We start from the raw sequence: 23,657 nt of genomic DNA on the forward strand, positions 1-23,657 counted from the left end.
TAAAGGAAATGAGCTATGGAGACTTGAAAAGATGTAAGGAAACTTAAGTGCATGTTACTAAGAGAAAGAAGCCAGAAAGGCTATATTTATACTACATTTTGATAAAGGCAAAGAAGTTAGTGAAGTAGGAGATGAATAAGTGGAGTGGAGCACAAGGATTTTTTAGGGCAGTGGAACTATTCTCTATGATAATATAATAGTGAATACATATCATTATGCTTTTGTTAAAACTCATAAAATGGGCAATATCAAGAATGAGCCCAAATGTAAACTATGGATTTCAGGTGAAAATGATGTGTCAATGCAGATTTATTGATTATAATAAATATACTACTCTAGTGTAGGATTTTGAAAGTGGAATGTTATGCATATGTGGGAACAGAGTTCCTCTGGAACATTTTTGTACCTTTCACTCAAGTTTGCTGTTTGCCAAAACAGTTCTAAAAAATAAAGTCAATTAAAAATAACTGAAGTGATAGTTCCCAATTTTTCCCCAGAAGGGCTTGACCTCAGTCATTATGAGGTCATAATGACTAAACTATGTAAGTCATTTGACTAAAATTTGATTTTGTGATTTAATGTTGATTTTGAACATGTTTGTTTGATGTGTTATTAATGTACATATCAATTTAGCTGATGGGTGAAGAGAAAAAGGGAAGTATGCATATGATTGTAAACTGTTTAATATACTTTTAAGATTCATTATTTCCTCCCTGTCTTGAGAGAACAAATATTTGGAGATCTTTGTTGTTGCTTTTACTATCCTATATATTACATGTCACTATTTTAGTTTTTATTTTTCATTAGAAAAAAATATTTCAGTGTGGCTGTGGATGCTATTAATTGGGAATATTTTATTATTAGAGGCTTTAGTGGACATTCACTGGGATCAGGGTGAGGTTTTTGTGTTAAGCAGAATCATTGTGAAGAAAAATTATTGTTTTTGATAACAATAGAGACTACATAAAACTAAATGTGGAGAAATCTGCTTTGTTCTTTCTGAAAAGTATTAATTAATATTCTTAGAATGTTTTTGTTTTGTTCCAGATATTGACAACGTGAAGCCATTGGAGGGTGTAAAAATTCTAGATCTAACAAGGTTTGTATTGTTTATTTACATTTTAGTGATTAGTTTTTCCCTTCTCTCAACAATTTTTAATTACTTTTTTCGATCATAGGGGGATACTTATTTCTTATGTTCAAATTTTGGAGAAGGAGAAAAGAAAAGAAAAATTCCTGGAGTTGCACTATTCTAAGAGACAATTTGTGTAATATTTGTGCATTTTTGTCAATCTACACATTTATATATAATTTTAAAAATAATTGGAACTACATTGGAATTATAGTTTTATTGGCATTTAAAGCATACAACAGCATGTTTTTTTAGTTTTATTTGAATTTTTGGAAATGCTTTTTTAACTTTTTTGTTCCCTAAACAAACAAACAAAAAAGCATAATTATTCTTAGTCTTATACATCTACCAGTTGAAACACGAGATATTTAAGTGCTTATGAAATACATTAAGAAAACATCTGACTTGGGCCTGAAGGACTTCATGAGATTACTGTATGGGAATAGCTAAATATACAGTTTCCTTTTGAATATTTTTCTGTTATTAAAAATTAAACAGGGCTAGGATTGTGGCTCAGTGGTAGAGTGCTCGCCTAGCACATGTGAGGCCTTGGGTTCGATCCTCAGCACCACATAAAAATAAATAAAATAAAGATATTGTGTCCAACTACAAGTAAAAAATAAATATTAAAAAAATTAAACAAAAAATGTAAGATGATATTGTATTATATAGATTTTAGTTTTAGTTTTTAATTACTTAATAATCCCCCAGTATTTCACATTTATAAATTAGTCTTCCTTGGATACAAATATTGCCTCAGTTTCAATTTCTTCTTCAGGATAGAATTTTAGAAATAGAATTACCAGATCAAAGGGGATATACTTTTTTAAAGCTCTTGATACATATGGCCAAATAACAGTTTCTACAATTTTGATTCTTGCTAGTATTATATAAGCTTATCTGTATTGATGGAATATTAAGAAAATAATTAATAAAAAATTTCAAGTTGGTCTTTTTTTTATTGTTGTTAACATTGTAGAGTGCTGGCAGGACCTTTTGCTACTATGAATTTAGGAGATCTTGGAGCAGAAGTTATAAAAGTGGAAAGACCAGGTAAAGCTATTGCTTGTTTAAAAAAATAGAATCAGGCTAATAAATATTTTGAGTAATTCCTTAAGTTTTCATGTTTGGATATCCTATAAATGGGATGAGGAGATAAGTTAAATGATTATTTTCTTTTTTCCATTTCTTGTGTTCCTCTGAACCTGTGCTTGTGATCCCTTTTTTACTCTATAAAGGTGCCAAGGACTAAGACTGAAGTTATTTCCTTCTCACATACCTGAAACATTCTGTTAAAACATATAATAACAATGATGATAAAAACAATTATAGAGCCAGGCTAAGTTCTAAACCCATTGCTGGGCTGGGGTTATAGCTCAGTGGTAGAGTGCTTGTGTAGCACTTGTAAGGTACCAGGTTTGATCCTCGGCACCACATTAAAATAAAGATATTATGTCTATCTATTAAAAAAAGAATAAACCCTGTTGACTTGAATTTAATCTTTACAATAACCATATAGGCTGATATAATTCCTTGTTTATAAATGAGAAAATAGAAGCATAAGACACAGAGGTAAAGCAATATGTTCAAGCTTACATAGTTAGTAAAGAGTATCTAGGTTCTCAGCTCAGATTCTGGTTTTTCTAGGCTCTATACAAGCTGCACCATTGAGACTGAGATTAGAGTGAGTGTGACCACATTCCCTGAGCATGGGATGAAGGGATGGCAAAGACAAGGGCATGATAAAAGGGAAGAAATAAGATACAGAAGGAGGAGAGAAGGAAAAGGAATCAAAGCCCATCAAAAGCAACCCAAATACCTTAACCTGTCATTCTATTCTATTTAAAAAAAAATTAAAAAACTTTACCACTTTAGAGTTTAGAGGTTTTGAGGCGGGGCTGGGGCTGTAGTTCAGTGGTAGAATACTTGCCTAGCATGTTTGCAGTACTGGGTTCAACCCTCAGCACCACATAAAAATAAACAAATAAATAAAGGCATTCTGTCCATCTACAACTACAGAAAAATAAAAAAATAAATAAATCAAGGGCTTGAAAGGACAACATATCAGCTTATATTATTTTTTTATCTCACATCTGTCTAATTTTTTTTCCTTCTTTTCCCATCAAATACATGTCTTCTGTATATGCAATTTTCACTTTTATTTGGTGCTTTAAACATTATGGTGATTAGTTCATGCAATTATTGATAAAGTTGCTTTGAAAAGTATCTTTGTTGTGTGCCACTTCTTTCCACAAGCACTTAAGAGGCACAGATACTTTCTTCATGCCATTATTCTATAGACAGCTTATCTTGAAGTTATCAAAAATTAGTATTACTATTTATGTTCTAATATTTAGTCCTTATGGATTTGGAACAGAATTCTCAAATTAATGAGAATGGTCTAGTGCTGATTAGTGTGCATTTATCCATAAGGCTCATAGAGATGAATTTATAATTATATCAACATTAATTTACCATAAGTGATAAACCATATTTTAAAGTAGAATATTTGACCTGGAAGATTCTATTTCCTGCTAATCAGATCTTCCTATGAGGCCAAAGCAGTTAGCAGAAGATTCTCTGATCAGCATAGGAGTATTATATATTATTGTATTTTATCTTGTTATATTCATCTGAGCCCATGTTTATCAGTCTCAGATAATAGAAGTGCCTGGAGAGTCCTGCTTTCCTGAGACATTTGCTTCATATATCCAGTCAACAAAGTTTATCACTTTCTGTCATTACTGGATACATACTGAAGAATATTTATTTTTTTAGCTGAACACTCCCCACTCCAGTTGTTTAAAGCTTCTAATTTATACATTTTGATTTGATTTCAACATCAGCACCTCCTGATTTCAACCATTGGTTTTCTTGTGTCTTCCTTTCTTGTATGGAGCATCCCATCTAATTTTTCTTTCTATTTCAGTTGGTCAACAGTTTAGTAATTGTACTTATATTACTTTCATAAATTATTATTCCTTATTTACTTATCCCTGTTTCTCCTTTGTACTTTAGGTTCCACTATGAGGAGAACTTTCTTTGTCAAGGCCTTTATTACCTCTCAAACACCTAGCAGGTGTTTACTGCTCCTTTTTTGGCTGATAAACCCTCTTGCCCAATACATTTTAATGTTCATAATATATATTCAATTGTTCTGGGTCTTTGAGATACTTACTCAACGTGGATATGAGGAAAAATGACTAGTAGCAGTTTCATTGAATGCAACTTGATAGTATTTCTAAATTCTAGTAGACTCTCTTTTTATGTCTACTTTTCCATTTCTTCAATTAAATAAAATTTGATTGCAGTTTCTGACTTAGGACTTATTCTTACTTATGTAATCATAAGAGCATATCAAACTTAAGTATAGTTTTTATCTTTTCTTTTAGAGTTAGCAAATCCATATGTGTAATCTATAATGCCTGCAGGACCTGGCAGGGAATGTAAATGAGTGAAACGGGCTGGAAGGGCAGCAAATGAGGCCACTAAAACTCCAGATTGTACCTATAAGCAGGCATATGAGATCAGGAATTTTGGTCTTTTGTTCACTGCCATTTTTGCCCCGGATAGAGCAGTATCTTCACTTAGCTGGTGCTCAATAAGTGTTGAATCAATGAATGGATTGAAAAACCATTTAAGAAAGGCTAAGTTTTTACATGAGATTTCCAGATTTTGAAATCTTAGCAGATTGTTAAAAAACTTAGAAACTCTGTGGGTCGAATAAAACATGTTTTCAAGCTTTCTGGTTTAATAGTTTGTGATCTTTTATCTTATGTTTTGGGTCAAATGACACTGATCTTTCTGCCTTTCTAAAATCATGGCTATATTCTAAGGACAAGAGAAGAGGAAAGCTTTCTTAGGCCTCCAGTGTAACTTCTGACCTATTTCCACCTGATAGATGCATACAAATATTTAAACCAAATGAATCTCAACTTTATCTTGGCATTGTTGCTTCTCTTCTTCCTTCTATTTTAAAATATTGTGAGTTAAAAAAAAAGGAAGTGGCTGGTGATTCTGAGAGGTCCTATCATATACCAAATATCTGGGCCTTACATACATTTCTCACAAAGTCACTGATGGGCTTAGTATTGGGTAGTTCTCTTTGTGGACCCTTGTAGTTCATTCTCCCCAACTCCCTCCTCCCTGTCAATGTTTTGAGTATGTCCTTCCATTGGTATTTAGTATTTATTGCTTTGTGTAATTATTGGTTTATGTCCTGTTAGAACTAATACTTCTTTTCTATTCTTACTTGTGCACTCTATTTCTCTTGTGGGTTTTTAAAAAATAAATAGATTTATTTTTTATTCTCTTTTTCCCTTCAAAAAGATTATGCCTTGATCCATCTCAAGAGAGTAAATAAAGTTTAATGGTTAATAGATTATACCATTTAAATGACTAGAATTTAAAACTTTATCCAAGTTCATAAATTCTTTACTTTTTAGAGGGCTAGTGATAAAAGTTAATTGTTATTGCCTATACAGGTAATTATAATGGTTAATATCTCACACTAATACTTATTCAGAAGTTATAAAAATCTCTCATGGTGTTTTGGAGCTAAGAATTAATAGCTCATATTGTTATTTTTTAGGAGCCGGTGATGATACACGAACTTGGGGGCCACCTTTTGTGGGTACAGAAAGTACATATTTTCTCAGTGTTAACCGAAATAAAAAAGTAAGGATATCATAATTTCTTTTTTTTTTGCATTATTTGTATAGTTTTTTTATTATCACAAAGCTTTGGATAGCATCATGGCTTTTTTTGTAGATATAACTAATATTTCAAACAATATGAAGTTTTCTTTATTCATCAGTTATCAAATAGAAGCAGGGATTTTAAAATTAATCTTCTTTCTCTATTAACTTAAAACATTTCATGAGAATTTATAGTGGAAATCATTTTATGAAAGAGAAATCATTTGATTCTTTACATTGTTTTAGAGAATGCTAACTCTAATACTCATATTACTATTGAAAACCATTTATTATAATCCTTGATATCATTCTGATAGCGAATATAATCAGTAAAAATGATTTAATAATTCTTCATGAGGGATACAATTTTGCTTTAAGAGGAGAATCTATGATGTGAATGACTCTCTTGTTGGACTGTCAATAATAAAAAAAGCCTTTATGATAATATTATATATATATATATTTTGATTTTTAGAGCATAGCTGTTAATATCAAGGATCCAAAAGGGGTGAAAATCATCAAAGAGGTACAGTATACTCTATGGAAGGCATTTTGCCTACCACTTGTTGTAATTTGTGATTTAAATATCAGAGCAAAAGTGTTTTAAAACTATCTTGTATGACAATCTGTTATTTTCCTATAAACTACATCTAAGAAGTTAAGTTGGCTTTTTTAGTAAATATAATGTGCTTTATATTTCCTTGTATATTGTGTATAATTACAGTCCTAGCTACTATCTACCGAGTGTTTTTTGCATCAGATTCTGAACTTGGGCACTTATATTATCTCCACTAAACCTCAGTTTGCTTTGTAAATGAAGCATTAGATCCCCATTTTCATAGAATGGTATTGAGTCTCATAAGGTCTAAGTGGTGCTCCAAAGATTACATAGCTAATGCTAAATTAAATTATATTTGGCTTAAAGTTGCCTCAGTATATAGAAAACTTAAAATCTAATTTAGTATGTAAACCAACTAAAAACTAATTAAAGAGTATGTTCTTATAACAAATAATGAAATCTCAGACAATTTCAGTTCAAACTTCAGCAAATCACAAGCTGCCAATTGATCAGACCATGTCCATATGAAGCAAATGTCGGACTATAACCAATCACGTTGTTTTGGAATGTCAGTTCATTTTTTTGTTTCTAAATACTGCCTGCCCACTTGCTGGGCAGTGGGTGGAGCACTCTGAATCTCTCCTGATTTTGAGAGCTGCTTAAATAATAAATCATATTATTCTCAAATAAATTTTTCTAAATTTAATTTATTTAACAATTTTTCTTTTAACATTAGTAAGGGGAAAAACTGACATTTGAACTCAAGTAATATCATTGGAAAGCCTAAGCTTTTTATAGAATTTATTCAGATAGCCATTATGTCCAGACCTGACTCATCATCTTTCATAGAGGGGAAGGATGAAATAACAGTTAAAAGTACTATCTTTAAGTGAGTTTCTAATGCTGTCTTGCTAGCTATATGAGTTCAGGAAAGTTATTTAACCTCTTTGTGCCTCAATTTCCTCATCAATTAACTGGGAATAATATTTTTTAATGTATGCTTTTTTTTAAAGAGAGAGAGAGAATTTTTAATATTTATTTTTTAGTTCTTGGTGGACACAACATCTTTGTTTGTATGTGGTGCTGAGGATGGAACCCGGGCCGCACGCATGCCAGGCGAGCACGCTACCGCTTGAGCCACATCCCTAGTCCCTGGGAATAATATTATTAGCTTTTTTTCTAGAATTGTTGTTAGAATTGAGTTTTTAATGTGCAAAATGTGTAGAAAAGAGTGCCTGCCACATAGTCAACGCTAATTAAGCAATATCTATTATTTCCTTATGCACATGAAGTTGGTTTCATTATGTGAAATTAAACTTGTTTGCTGTCTTTAAGTTTTATAATCTACTCTAATGGATGTACATATTTGGTTAGAAAACCAAGTCTGAAATCTTAAATTTAAAAAATATATTTGTTACCAAACTAACTTTAACCTCATACATCTGCTGCTGCTTTCTTTACTTATCTGAGTGTTTGAAAAATCATTTCTTTTAATTTTTTAAGATTAGAATCAATGATGATCTCTTTTGGTTCTGAAGGCTCAATCCCACAAATTTGGAATATTTTTTTTTGTTTACTAGATATATTTTGAACCCAAAGCTTAAAAATTGTCCTGAGATCATACCACCCTGCTTTCCCATATCTTTTCTATAACATCACTTAGATTTATCTTTCTTTTTCTTTAAGTTTATAACTCAGTTTGATTTTTTAAATTGCTCTCCATCATTGTTGGCCTGCTTTATTTTCTTACTGTAGCTACCATCACCTTGGACCTAGCTCTCATTGTCTGCATTCTCAGTCCTTTCTCTTATAATTCCTCATCCTCCTTGTCCTTGTCTTCATCTTCCTCCTCTTCCTCTTTCTCCTCCTCCTCCTCCCCTTCTTCCCCTTCCTCCCTTTCCTATTTGTTTTCCTCTTCTCTTCTTCTTCTTATATCATCTGGGCCATTGTTCTTTTCTCAATAATACTTCTTCTGGTCTTTTTTTTTTTTTGGTATTTGTAGATGGACAGCATGCCTTTATTTTATTTGTGTATTTTTTTCTGTGTTTCTGAGGATCGAACCCAATGCCTCCCATATGGAAGGTAAGCGCTTTGCCACTGAGCTACAGCCCCAGTCCTTCTTCTGGTCTTTGTTGCTTATTTAGTTTAGTTTCAGTGTTCAAAGTCCTGTTTTTTTGCTTCCACATCAGAACATTCTTTTATCTCATCCTGAGTAGTCAAGGTTTCAGATTTAATTGAACAAATATATTTTCATTAGGGTTTCTCAGTGGGACAGTGTTAGGTAGAATGTATAACTTCGCTACACATTATGTACAGATGAATATTTTAGGCCAACATGTATAATTCTGACTTCCTTCCCATATTATTTGGATCATGCCAGTGTGCTCTATGAGATTGTAATAATTTAAAGTTCAGTTTCATTGTGGGCTTTATTTCTCTTCAAGTCTGATTAATGAAGTAAGTACATTTTAACTCACATTAAATTTAAATAGATCATCTGGGACATTTTATTTTTGGGTGATGGTGCTGGGGATTGAACCCATGGCCTTATGCATCTTAGGCCAGCACTCTACCAGCTGAGCTATATCCCCAGCCTAGGAACATTTTTTATGTTAATTGCTTTTAGCATAAGTTATATTTATATAACTTATATATAATTCAGCCTAAAGGGAGAATTATTTTTGCCTACTCTTTTATATTCTTTCTGGCAAGGATTTCTCTTTTGCCCATAAGAGTAGCAACAACAACCTGTACATTCAGATCTTAGTGGCTACAATTGCTCATATAATGAGTCTAGTTTATAGAAATGGTCCCAAAGCATTATGCAAAACAATTAGCTGGATAACCAAGAGTTTCAAAAGTATAACTCCTTTGTCAATGAGGCCAACCAAAACCAGGCTTTGTTAAAAGCAAAATTCTGCTTAGAAAATCTACATGGGCCTGGTATTTTCATAGCAATATGATTTGATCACTTTCGAACATATGCCATCCTATATTTTAAATAATTCGGTATATTAATTAGTTGACAGACTATCCCTTTTATGGGCATATATTATGGTCAGGAGAGCATATAATGTAAGACCATATAAAAACTGTGAGTTTTGTTTTCCGCCAGTATTTTATTATGAAAATTTAAACCATAAAGTTGAAGGAATAGCAAACCCTTTACTTAGATAAAGCAATGTTAGCATTTTGCTATGTATGCTTACACATGTACAACATGTAGACTGTGTGTGTGTGTGTGTGTTTGAACTATTTGAAAGTAAACAGAAGATGTGAGATTTTGCCTTTAAATTCCTTCAGTATACTTCTGTAATTAAAGATATTCTTTGATATAATATTTTAAACTTACTTTATGATTTCCTCATATGTGTGGTTAAACTTTTATTTTTGCTTACCCTGTTCCTAAATTATATCTATAGACAAAACTCAGATTAGATACTGTATATTTCACATTGATTTCACCTACTCTGTGACTGAAAGGAAGATCATTTTATTCTTTTCTTAAGTAAATAAATAAATATGGTGGTTTTTCTAATTCATACAAAGTTATTCTTGCCTTTTATTCTGGGAAAAATTCTATAATAGATTTTTAGGTGATTTGTGAGCACTCAGATAAGGAAGAGATGATATACAGTAATATTGAAAAACAGTCTTTTTTACTCCTCTTTTTATTTTCTAGTAGATCCTGGTTTATCTCTTCAAAGAACCAACTCTTTGTTGCATTGATACTTTTACTTATTTTTAATTACAAATTTCACTAATTTTGACGCAGATCTTAATTTTTCCTGTCTCTTACTAATTCTGGAATTCATTTATTCTTCCTTTTTAAAAAATTTTTTTTGTAGTTATAGATGGACAGCATGTCTTTATGTTGTTCTATTTTTATGTGGTGCTGAGAATTGAACCCAGTTCCTCACATATGTGAGGCAAGCACTCTGCCATTGAGCTATAACTGCAGCCCATTATTCTTCCTTTTCTAAGACCTTGAGGTGTAACATTAGATTATTTATTTTGGATCTTTCTTTTTTATTTCTTTAATATAGGCACTCAATGCTATAAACTTTCCTCTTAGAACTGCCTTCATACTGCCCCAGAGTTATTGTATGTTGTGTCTCTGTCCTCATATTCTTCTAAGAATATTTTTGATTTCACCCCTTATTGTTTTTATGACCCACTTCTCATTTAAAAGTATATTATTTGATATACAGGTATTAATATGATTTCTGTTTTTATCTTGTTATTGATTTGTAATTTCATTCTATTATGATGTGATGAGAGGCAAGGAATTTATGTATTTTTTTCCATGTGTGAAGACTTGCTATGTGTCCTAAAATAAGATGTTTTTTAGAAAAGGTTCTCTGTGCAGCTAAAAAAGTGAATTCAGTTGTTGACAGATGAAATAGTCTATAGATGTCTGTTATGTTCATTTGATTAATAATATTTTTTAGTTCTGAAGGGTCTTTATTTATGTCTGCATGATCTATCTATTGGTGAAAGAGGTATATTAAAATCACCTTTTATGATTGTGTTGTGGTCTTGTTGGTTCTTTATATCGAGAAGGGTTTGTTTTATGTATGTAGGTGCACTGATATTTGGGGCATAAGTATTTACAATTATTGTATCTTTTTGTTGGATGATTCCCTTAACCAGTATCAAAGCGACCTTCTTTGTCTATTTGGGTCAATTTTGACTTAAAATCTACTTTGTTAGATGTCAGAATAGCTGTTCCTGCTTACTTTTGGTCTCTATTTGCATGACATTTATTTTTCCATCTTTTCATATTTAGCTTGTGAATGTCTTTGCCTGTAAGGCGAGTCTCTTGTAAACAACATATGTTTAGGTCTTATGTTTTTTACTCCATTCTGCCAATCTATATCTTTTGATTGCAGAGTTTAGATCATTTATATTCAGTGCTATTATAGGGAGATGATTTTTATTTCCTTTATCTTGATTTATTTCTATTGCTTAATTTAGACTTGATTCTTCTTCAATTGACTATTCTTCTTATGAGATTCATCCATATGCTTTCTAAGATATTTATTTTTCATTTCTTCTGTGTGAAATATTTCATTGAATATATATATTTATTTTTAAATTTGTTCTAATTAGTTATATGTGATAGTAGAATGCATTTTGACACATTGTATACAAATGGAGAAAAACTTCTCATTTCTCTGGCTGTACAATAATGCAGAGCCACACTGGTAGTATAATCATACATGTATATAGGGTAATAATGTCCGTCTCATTACACCATCCTTCCCATCCCCATACCTCCTCCTGCCTCCTTACTTCCCTTTGCACAAACCACCTGCCGTTATGGATCAGCATTTGCTTATCAGAGAAAACATTTGGCCTTTTGTTTTTTATAGTTGGCTTATTTAGCATGATATTCTCCAGATCCATCCATTTACCTGCAAATGCCATAGTTTTATTCTTCTTTAAGGCTGCTAATAATCTATTGTGTATATGTACCACATTTTCTTTATCCATTCATCTATTGAGGGACAGACATCTAGGTTGGTTACATAGTTTAGCTATTATGCTAGCTTAGTGGTTATGAATACTTTTTGTTTCTATCTTAAATTCTGAAGAATATTTTTGTTGGATATAGCAGTATTTATTGGTGCCCATTATCTCTTAGGGATTGGTATATATTATTCCAAGCCCTCTGGCTTTTAGGGTCTGGTATTAGAAATTAGTTTAGTTTACCTCTAAATGTCACCTAGTGTTTTTATCTTGCATTTTAAAAAAAATTATGTCCTTGTTCTGTATCAAGAAGAAGATTTTTTATCTGTTTCTTGAAGAGGATTTTTTTTTGTGTGTGTGGGGGACACAACCACTGAGCCACATCCTCAGTCCTATTTTGTAATTTGTCTAGAGACAGGGTCTCACTGAGTTGCTTAGCTCCTCACTTTCCTGAGTCTGGCTTTGAACTTGCAATCCTTCTGCCTCAGCCTCCTGATCCACCAGGATTACAGGTGTATGCCACCGGGCCTGATGAAGAGGATAATTTTTAACTTGTCTGTTTGAGGTTCTAAATGACTCTTGATTTTGGATTTTCATCTCACTCCTAAGATTTGGAAAATTTCCTGATATTATTTTATTGAAAAGGTTGTACATTTCTTTTAGTTTTTGATTTGGTGACTTCTTCAATGCCAATAATTCTTAAATTTGGTCTTCTAATATTATTCCAAATTTTTTGATTATTCTGATGATCTCTTTATATGTTTTTTTTATTGTTGACTTTATTTTCAAGTTTATATACTTTGTCTTTGAGGCCTGAAAATATGTATTCTATGTGGTCTAGTCTATTGGTGATCTTTCAATTAAATTTTTAACTTGATTTATTGAGTCATTTTCAGTTTTGATTCTTTCTCAGAATCTCTGTCTCTTTATTGAAATGGCCTGTATATTTTATTCCTTACATCTTTTTTTATTTCATTGAGCATTTTAAATGTGAAGTTTCTAAATTCTTTATCCAACATTTCCTCCACTGTGGTGTCAATGGGATCGGTTGTTGAAGTGTTGTGGGTTGTTTGGGGTGGTAGTTTCCTTACTTTTTTGTATTGTTTGTATGTTTACCTATCTGCTGGAATGTTTATATTTTCTACTTTTGTGCAAGGAACTATTTAGTGAGTTTCTTTTCCTTAATTGCCCAGGCTGGGCAAATATCCAAGTATTCATATTCCCATTCAATGTATGTCCTCTGTTATGCCTAGTATCAGTACCACTTTGAGAGAAGATACTAAACCCTATTAGTTACAATAACATTAGAGCAAAGCCATGTAATACTAAGCCTTACAGGGGAAAACTTATTGAAAATGTTCTTCACAGCTTCTCTAATCTAATATGAAATTGTAGTAATGTTCTGAATATGTTTAGAAATTAGTTATTAAAGATAGTAAAATTATTACACTATATAGGGGATGAAAAGTGGACAAGAAGAAAAATTGGCAAAGAAAAAAAAGAAAGAAAAAGAAAAGATACAAATAAAAGAAAAAGAAGAAAAAAGTAGGGTGGGTATTTGAGGCAGGAGAAGGTAGTGCAAGAGAGAAAAGAATGACTAAAAGAAGGAACTGTAAAATTGAGGCAGGAAAGCAAAGATAAAATAATTACTAATAAATAATTACTAATAAAAAGAAATAGAGCAATCAATTGGGTCAAGGGCTGCAAAATCAAATAATAAGGGGATATTTATCAATGCAATATGAAAAGTAATATCTGTAAGATCAAAACTATTAGAGCTATTTATGATATTTTATGCCAAAGAGTGGAGATTTCTTATGGAATCTTCTTGATTTGGATTTCATCAGGATTTGTAACCTTTAGAAGATACCCACCACTCCTCAGCTTTACCTCTAATTTTCCCTGGGTTTGGAGGTAGGATTCACACTGGCTGACCTCTGGTACAATTCTAGAAGGTCTCCTTTGATCTTTGATGTGTCCAGGTTCCTACTAGCTTTCTAGTGGGCTAGAGAACATGGCTTCTAATTGTCTGTAATTTAGGAGCCAGTTATTCCCTGTTAGTGAATGCAGTTTGATGTGTCCCCCTAAAGTTAAGCTTCATGTATCTAGCACTATCAAATTAAGTGTGGGCTTCCCTGTGTATATTTTGGGGTGTGTGTGGAGTGTGGTGATATTAGGTAGAGTTATTGTAGTTTGGTTGTTGTGGTGCTGGGTGCACTATGGTGGCTTGAAGTGCATAGATCATAGGTCACAGGTTGGTGGGCTTGTATCTGGTGGCTGTTTCTGTGTGACACTGCTCTGTTAAGCCCCTTTGAGGGCTGTACTGCCTTTGTGTATGTGTTGAGGTTCTCCACTGGCCTCTTGGGGTTATCCTCAGGAACGCCTTCTGTGATTTTGTGTGTCTGAGTTAAAATTGAGTTAACTGCTGACTCTGGTTCTCACAGCTATGGATCCTCCTAGAGATGATAGGACACAGGAGCTGCTTTCCTGGTTTCTGTGGTTTTCTCACCAGCAGTGCTTGTTAGTCAGCCCAGGGGCCCAAGTGTTATTGGAGGGTGCTGTGTCCACTAGTTGTTACTGTTGGGTGTGGGGACACAGTGTGCAGGGCTTAGGGCTCTTGTTGACTGCTGTGGGATGCTGAATGTCCATTCCCTTCGTCATGGCCTTCTTTATAGCAGCAAAGAGCTTGGTGGTTATCTGCTACTATAGATCCTGTGATTGCAGACTCTCTGTGGTGATCTGTGGCACAGAAGCTCCCACCATGACTGATGTAGATTACTAGGGTACCATCCCTGTGACTGGGGTAGAGTATTAGTTGGCCCACCTGCATCTGAGTTCTTTTGGCTTGTGGTTGTAAGTTGCTGAGCACTTGCTCCTCTGGGGCTTCCATGTGAGCAGTCTGTGGCTCAGAAGCCTTCACCCTGGCTGCAGCAGATTGCCCAGGATACTGTCTCTGTGACTGGGGTAGGGTGTCAGTTGGCTCACCTTTGCCTGAGCTCCTACTGCTGTGGCTGGTTGCTGTGAATCATGGAGTGCTTGCTCCCCTGCTCCCCACTGATGGGGTGTCTATGTAATGGTGCTGGCTAAGCACTTGGTGGCCTTTGGGAATTGTGGAGCCTGTGATTGCAGGCTCTATGGGCTCTCTGTATTACAGAAACTTCTACCCTGGCTGCCACAAATCACTGGGGTTTTACCTGTCACTGAGATTGTGTCAGTTGGCCTGTCTTTGCCTGAGCTCCTGTGGAGACTGGGAGTGCTGGGTTGGGGTTAACGTTCTCCTGGAGTGATTTGCTCTCAGGTCAGCTCCACCCCACTCCCCTTGTCCTTGGTGAGGAGGAGTGGATTTCAGTAGCCTCCAGCTAGCAGCAATCCCTCTATAAGTGCTTTCTACATGGATTACTGAGACAACCCACTTCAGAGTCATTCCCTATAGTTTTATTTTTTACTATATGTAGATGGGAAAAAGCTGTATTGATTTAATTTCCTCTAGGGAGGCTGGTTATCTACAAAATGACTTTCCTGCCTGGCAGTTTTCAGCCCACAATTTGGGTGCAACAGTGTGATCTTCTTTACTATCTTTGCTACTTCTGTCCCCTTTCACCTTGATTTGCTTTTCATTCAACTATTCTTAAGAAAGTAAGCTCATGGGCTTTTTCTGTCCTTCTTTCTCTCTGTTACCCCCATCTTTATCAGGGTTCAGGTTCAAGGACTTCTGTCCTTATTTTATGCTCCAGTAACTGTATTCCAACTCTGTCCTGTTAGGAAGAACTTGATATAGATAACACCATTTTGAAACATTTCCTCCATCTTACAATAGGAATCACCTCATGGCTACTCTGACTCAATCTGACCTAAACCACAGACAATATTCTCATCATGCAAGGAAACCCCAACATTCTGTCATCATAAGAAAGGAAATTGTTATCTGGGACTGAAATCCTGAATAACACCTGGTTCCTTAAGAAGGTGACACCACAAAGATCCTTCCCTGACAACCCCCTATCGATGGCCTAACCACACATTCCATCACCCCTCTCCCCTATATCTACCCCAGGATATAAGAGGAATACTGAGTCTCATTCTCTACTGGATGCCCTTCAGGAGGTTTGTCCTGAATAAACCTGTGTAGTATATCATTGAGCTGCCTCTCCTGTCTATTTTCTTCATTCAATTCTTTCCTTATACTTCCATGTCTCAAACTGTCCAATATTGAGTTTTAGAGTGTTAACTCTGTCACCCACCTCTCTGATTAGCTGTTCTTTTGCTATTTAGTTTCTGAAATGTGGAGGAGTTGAGGCTTGCTGCCTAGATCTGCTCTGCCATTTTCTGAGTGTAAAATTCCCAATGACATTCTTGACAGAAATGCTCATAAAGAGCTCAAAGGGTCTCCAGGTTAACCACAGAATTGTTAATTCAAAACAGCATGTTGTATATCTTTCACATCTCAATGAAGACTAGATATCAGTATTCCAACTGCTTGTGATCTTTCATCACCTAATAACTTGATAATCTTAGAATCTGCCAGCAACTGGCTGGTTTTCATCACACTTTTTTTTGTCCTCTACATTTTCTAGTCAGTACCATCTCACACTGTTTTTTTTGGTACTGGGGATTTAATCCAGGGGTGTTTAACCACTGAGCAACACCCCCAGCCCTTTTTAGTTTTTGATTTGAGACAGTGTCTTGCTCAGTTGCTTAGGGCCTCGCTATTGCTGAGGTTGGCTTTGAACTTGCAATTTGCCTGCCTCAACCTCCTGAGCCACTAGGATTACAGGTGTTTGCACCATGCCCCACTGTTTATATACTTTTGAACCAGCTTCATGGTGCTATTGTAGTAAAGTCCTGAGGCGAAAACAACAAAGGTATGTTCTCAAAGACTCAACCTTTCAGAGCTGGGTGCAGCAGGACACACCTATAATCCCAGCCACTTGGGAGGCTGAAATAGGAGGATCACAATTTTGAGTCCAGCCTGAACAATTTAGTGAGAACCTGTCTCAAAATAAAAGTACCCTGGTTCATTCCCTATTACCACATCCTTCTGCCCCTGGCAAAAGACTGAATCTCTTGAGAGGCCAGGAGGACACCATGAATGACTTTTCTAAGACTATAAGAAACATATAAGATCTTGAATGGGGGTTATTATGGTTTGGATATGAGGTGTCCCCCAAAAACTCATGTGTGAGACAATGCAAGAAGGTTTGGAGGAGAAATGATTGGGTTATAGCCTTAACATAATCAATGGATTAATCAATCCTTGATGGGATTAACTGAGTGGTAACTGGAGGCAGGTGGGTAGTAGCTTGAGTAAGTGGTTCATTGAGGGTATGGCTATGGGGTATATATTTTGTATCTGGAGAGTGGAGTCTCTTTCTGATCATCATGTGAGCTATTTCCCTTAGCCACACTCTTCTGGCATGGTATTCTGCCTCACCTGGAGCCCTGGGGAATGGAGCCAGCCTTCTATAGACTAAGACTTCTAAAACCATGAGCCCTCAGATAAACTTTTCCTCCTCTATAGTTGTTCTGGTTGGGTTCATTTAGTTACAGTAGTGAAAAAACTAACTAAAACAGGGGTATATATCCTAAAAAAAAAGAGAAGGAGAGAGAATACTTTAGATTACTGATACTCTCTAAATATTACTATCTCATAAGTCCCTAGTACATATTTATTTCAATAAATATTTTTCAGTTGAAGAAAATAATTTTTGTCATATCCTCTTTTCCAGGAATATTTGAGCAATAAATATCATAATGCATACATACTGCATTCTTTGGTGATCATAAACACTGCTGGGCAAATTTATCAGTAGCAATCTATAGCTTCCAAATTCAACTTTTCTGTGTTTTTCTTAAATATTACAGAGCCAGACTGTATGGTACTCTGAGCAGTCCTCCTCCTCCTCTTCCTTTTCCTCATTGTGTTCTTTTTCTCATCCTTCCCCACCTTTGTCTTCTTTGTGCTGGGGATTGAACTCAGTGTTAACTGAGCATAGCTCTTAGTTTTTATTTTTATTTTTTTTATTACCTGAGTAATGCCTGTTCATGGGTATTATTAGTGAGTTTCTGTAACTATAAGTAACTGAGCTAATAAACTTATAAAGGGAGAAGGTTGTTTTGGGAGAGTGTTGTTTTGGTTCAGTTTTAGAGGTATCAGTCCATGATAAGTTGGCTCCATTGTTTTGGGTAAGATACAGCATCATGGTAATAGTGCATGGCAGAAAAAAACTGCTTACCTCATGGCTGGAAAGCAAAAAAAAAAAAAAAAAATGAAGAAGAGGGAATGGGGTCTCACTATATTTTTAAATGGTATGCCTCTAGTGACCAAAAGACCTCCCACTAGGCCTTACCTCTTAAAGGTTCTACCACCTGCCATTAGCACCTCCTTGGACACCAAGCCTCCATACATGGGCCTTTGGGAGACATTTAAAATCCAGACTATAGCAATGGGTAAAAAGATTAATATTTTCATATATCATATTCAACTCTTTCTTATGCTTTTGTGTACTTATTTCCACCCCCCCAAAATATGAGAAAATATTATATGTGCTCTTTATATATAATCTACTTTTTTGTTAGCATGTTCTAAGTACTTTCTAATATAACTAATTATTGGCAAAAAGCATGTAATCTGCTTTATTCAGATTTAACATATTCTGAATAATTTGCTATTAGCATAACTTTACACTTTTGTCTCACTGGATACTTTATGTAAATTAAGATATGGCTTATAATTATATAGAAATTTAAAAATAGATAACTGCATATGGTTCAAAATTTTTTATTGTGGCAAAATATATATAACATAAAAATTTTCATTTTAAGTATTCAATTTAGTGGCATTAATTAAATTTGCAGTGTTATACCATTACTCATCTCCCAAATGTTTTCATTACCACTTTAAACAGAAACTTTGTATTCATTAGGCAATAACTCTTTATTTCCTTTCCCCCTTAACCCCTGGTAATCTCTAATCTACTTTCTGTCCCTATGAATTTGCCTGTTTTATACATTTTAATATGGGTGGGATCACACAATATTTTTTCTTTTCTGTCTGAATTTCACTTAACATACTGATTTCAAGGTTTATTCATGTTATAGCATGTATCAGAACTTCATTTCTGTTGGCTATTTTGAGAAATGCTGCTGTGAACATTTGCATACAAGTATTCAAGTCTTTGTTTTCAATTCTTTTGAATATGTTTCTAAGAATGGCATTGCCGGGTTATATAATAGTTCTATGTTTAACTTTTTAGGGGATCCTCCATAGGGTTTTAAAAATAAAAATAAGTAATTTAATGCCATTTGCATAAATAAGGTACTATATCCTGTACCATGAGAACTACACAACAGAGAGGTGACCAGCAAGGAAGTCTAGATGTATTTGTTACAGTTTGTTTTCTTTAGTGCCTATAGGAGTGCTTTGTAAATAGCATGGTTCAGAAAAATTTGTGGAATAAATTAAGGTATAACTGATTTTTAAATTTAATACTAACACTTCCTCTCTGATCCCTGAAGCAATGCTCTGTAGAATTATTAACAATAAATAAATGCAGCTGGGTGCAGTGGTGCATGCCTGTAATCCTCATGGCTCAGGAGGCTGAGGCAGGAAGATCATGAGTTCAAAGCCAGCCTCAGCAAAAGCCAGGTGCTAAGCAACTCAGTGAGACCCTATCTGTAAATAAAATACAAAATAGGCTTGAGGCTGTGGGCTGAGTGGTAGAGTGCCCCTGAGTTTAATCCCTAGCACCCCCCCTCCCCTGCAAAATGCATCTATTGAACCTCACCTTGGGGTATGGCTACATGTTGAGAACCAGCTTAATTTTTAATTAGCATCTGAAATTTGGAAAGAATGCCTTTATGACTCGAGATTTGAGTCAAATTTTCTATGTTTCCTATTGTTTGGATATAGTTTGAGCATGTCCCCAAGGATTCTTGTGATGGAAGTCTGGTCCACTGAGGTGTGACAATGTTGGGAGGTGGTGGAAATTTTAAGACACAAAGCCTAGTGGAGGTGCTGCCCTCAGATGGGATTAAGTTTGTTCTTGCGGGATGCTGGTTGTTTTCACTCAAGTGAGGTGTTATAAAAGAGCAAGCCTGACTCCTTCCCTGCTCTCTAGCTTCCCACTTCACCATGATCTCTATTGCATGTATTTTGCCATTGTGATGCTGTCTGACATGAGGTCTTCACCAGAGCTGAGTTGATACTGGCACTAGGCCCTTGAACTTAACACGTGAAGAAAATAACTTGTGTGTGTGTTTGTGGTGGCGTTCAAACCCAAGGCCTTGCACATGTGAGGCAAGCTCTCTATCATTGACCTATACTACCAACCCTAAACCACTTTGTTTTTCCTTTTGGTACTGGGAATTGTATCCAGAGATGATTTGCCATTGAGCTTCATCCCCAACTCTTTTTATTTCTTTTAATTTTGAGACACTAAGTTGTTTAGAGCTTTGCTAAGTTGTTGAGACTGGCCTCAAACTTGTGATCTTTCTGCCTTGGCCTCCCAAGTCACTGGGATTATAGGCATGCACCACTGTGCCTGGCTAAAATGCTTTTCTTTATACAGTACCTAGCCTCAGGTATAGCTACAGAAAATTGATTAACATGTTTCTCTCTCTCTCTCTCTCTCTCTCTCTCTCTCTCTCTCTCTCTCTCTCTCTCCCTTATTCTTCTCTTCATTCTCCTTTCTCTTCCCCTCCCTCCCTCTTCTCCTTCTCCTGTTCTTCCTTTTTCTCCTCCTTCTTTTTCTTCTTCTCCCCACCATTTCTTCTTCAGCTGTGGATTGAATCTAGGGCCTTATTCTATTCTTAATGTTTTTATCATTCCTCTCCTTAGAGGTAATTACCTGGGTTTCTACGGCCTCTGTTTCAAGAGCTCTGGAGAATGAAAACTTCTTTCCTTGAGATAGCACCTAAGATTTTCTCAGCCTCTTAATTTGTTAAGCAAGTCATTTCCATCTATAATCTCCAAGCTTAGTTACACATTGACAATTTATTATTTTATTATTTACATGTTTACATTCAAAGTTTATATTAATTCAACCTATACTATCTAAAGTAGAGGTTGGCAGAGTCTGTTAGCCAAATTGGGCTTGCTTTTGTACACTCATGGATGTTACTTTTTTTTTTTGACGGTGCTAGGTGTTGAACCCAGGGTCTTGAGCATGTGAGGCAAATACTCTACCAACTGAGCTATATCCCCAGCACCCTGGATGTTACATTTTTAAAGATTGTTAAAGAAAAACAGAAGGGAGAGTAGAGGGAGGGGAAGAGGAGCGAGGAGGAGGTGGGAAGGGAAAGGGGAGGTACAGAGAACAAAATTGACCAAGTTATATTGTGTGCATGCACAAATATGCAACAATGTGTTCTATTACTATATATAATTTAATGCATCAATATAAAAAATTACAAAAGATTGTTAAAGAAAAATAAAGAAGAATGTGTGATAGAGAATGTGTGTGGATTGAAAAGCCTAAAATGTTCACTACTTGACCCTTGATAAGTTTGCTGACTGTTGATCTGGAGTCTTATTATGTTAATTTGTATGTATGTGAATATATTTAAATCTATGTGAATGTGGGAATAATAATTTTTATTTATTTATGTATTTGCAGTGCTGGGGCTTTAACTCAGGGCCTTGTTCATGCTAGGCAAGTGCTGTATCATTGAGCCTATCCCTAGTCCAAAAAAAAAATTGTGTTGAATAGTTATTAGGCTCCTGAATATATTCTAGAATGATTATAATCAATGTCTCTGAGTGATCTACTACAATTTTTGTCATGATTTTAAATAAAAAATATTTTAAAAGGTACACAGTCACATTTGAGATTTTGAAAATAAGATTAATGTTTGCAATGGTTGATTGTCCTCTAAATCTATTTGCTGTTGTCTAGTAATCAAAATCTAGGTTCTGTTTCTGACAGTTGCTGGTTCATTGGGCTGCAAAACAAAACAAAACAAAACAATGGTTCAAAAAGACATTTAAAACTTTGGAAAGAAAGCATCTGAAAAGTGTGAAGACATTTCAGAATCACATGTAAACTAAGTGCATGTGATGAGGTATATTATAATGAGGTATATTGTAATGAGGTATATTACATAAAAGGAGTGGAGAGTAGTGAAGATACTGTATTTCGTTATTTTTGGTAAAGGTTTCAAAACATGTTTTCCTAAACTTTATATATGCATATTCTATTATATACCTATACTTCTTTTTATATTTTCAATTAGTTCTTTTTAGTTATATATAACATTAGGATTTGTTTTGACATAACTATAAAAGCATAGAATATAATTTGCTCTAACTCAGACTTACTTTCTCTTTCCCTTCTCTGCTCCCTCTCCAATTACCTTCCCTATACTCTACTGATATTTTAAAAAATATTTATTTTTTAGTTTTAGGTAGACACAATATCTTTATTTTACTTTTGAATGGTGCTGAGGATCAATCTCAGTGCCTCATGCATGCTAGGTGAATGCTCTACCACCTGAGCCACAACTCCAGCCCTATAAATTTTTTTTTTCTAAATTAGTGCCTTGTGGATATACATAAAGGTGAGATTTGCTGTGGTATATTCTTATATGTACATAGGAATGTTAAGTCAGGTTCATTCCACTGTTCTCTTATCCAGCACCCCGAGCATCTGAATACTCTTTTTCTATTATACTGATTTCTCTTCTATTTTGATGAAATCCCCTCCACCACTCCTCCCCCTCTTATTTTGGAGTAACTTCAGTATATCAGAGAAAACATTTGATCTTTGACTTAGTGTGTCTGGATGATTTCACTTAGCATGATGGTCTCCAGTTTTATCCATTTCTCCTCATTTTCTGCTTTTCATAGTAGTGGCACTAATTTGCAGTCTCATCAACAATGTATGACTGTACCTTTTCTCTCTCATCCCTACCAACATCTATTATTATTTGTATTCTTTTTTTTATGCTGAGAATTTAACTCAGGGGTACTGTACCACTGAGCTACATGTCTAGTCCTTTTTATTTTTTATTTTCAGACAAGGTCTCACTATTTTGCTTAGGGTCTTACTAAATTGCTGTGGCTGGCCTGGAACTTGTTATCCTCTTGTCTCAGCCCCCCAAGCTGCTGGGATTATGGGCGTGCACCACTGTACCCAGATTATTTGTATTCTTGATAATTGCCATTCTGATTGGAATAAGATAAAATCTCAGTGTAGTTCTGATTTGCATTTCTTAGATTTGCTGGAGAAATTGGAACTTTTTTCATATATTTATTAGCCATTTGTATTTCTTCTTTTGAGAAGTGTCTGTTTAGTTCTTTTGCCCATTTATTAATGCATTATTATTTTTTGGTGTTTTTTAACTTCTTTTTTATTCAGGATATTAATGCACTATCTGAGAAACAGGTAACAAAGATCTTTTCCCATTCTGTAGGCTCTCTCTTCACACTCTTACTTGTTTCCTTTGTAGAAGCTTTTTTAATTTGATGCCATCCCTCTTACTGATTTTTAGCTTTACTTCTTATACATTAGGAGTCTTGTTAAGAAAGTTGAAGCCTGTGCCAATATGTTGGGATGTTGGGCCTATATTTTCTCCTAACAGTTGCAGAATTTCTGGTCTAATTCTTAGGTTTTTGATCCACTTTGAATTGATGTGTGCAGGGTGAGAGATAAGGGACAAGTTTCCAGCACCATTTGTTGAAAAGGCTCTTTTTTTCAACATAAGTTTTGGGCACCTTTGTCAAGTATCAGAGGTCTGCATCTATGTGGATTTGTCTCTGTGTCTTCTATTCCATCAGTCTTCATGACTGTTTTAGTAGCAG

The 23,657-nt window shown here is 34.8% G+C and overlaps 1 protein-coding gene across 7 annotated transcripts in view; it reads left to right on the forward strand.

Annotated features, from left to right (window-relative positions):
* Nucleotides 1-23,657, forward strand: part of Sugct (succinyl-CoA:glutarate-CoA transferase) — a 724,801-nt gene that overhangs the window by 23,790 nt on the left and 677,354 nt on the right. For all 7 annotated transcript variants that reach the window (XR_009226097.1, XM_046437777.2, XM_046437775.2 and 4 more), the window contains 4 exons: nt 1,048-1,099; nt 2,112-2,185; nt 5,724-5,809; nt 6,305-6,355. Coding sequence is in view for 6 of the 7 variants with exons in the window: in XM_046437777.2 (XP_046293733.1) it covers nt 1,048-1,099; nt 2,112-2,185; nt 5,724-5,809; nt 6,305-6,355 (263 nt within the window). In the remaining variant the exon portion in view is untranslated. The remainder of the gene's footprint in view (nt 1-1,047; nt 1,100-2,111; nt 2,186-5,723; nt 5,810-6,304; nt 6,356-23,657) is intronic.

Source organism: Marmota monax, unplaced genomic scaffold, assembly GCF_021218885.2.
Source record: "Marmota monax isolate L192 unplaced genomic scaffold, Marmota_monax_Labrador192_F-V1.1 WCK01_AAM20220418_F8-fsc00109, whole genome shotgun sequence".
NCBI classification, from domain to species: Eukaryota; Metazoa; Chordata; class Mammalia; order Rodentia; family Sciuridae; genus Marmota; species Marmota monax.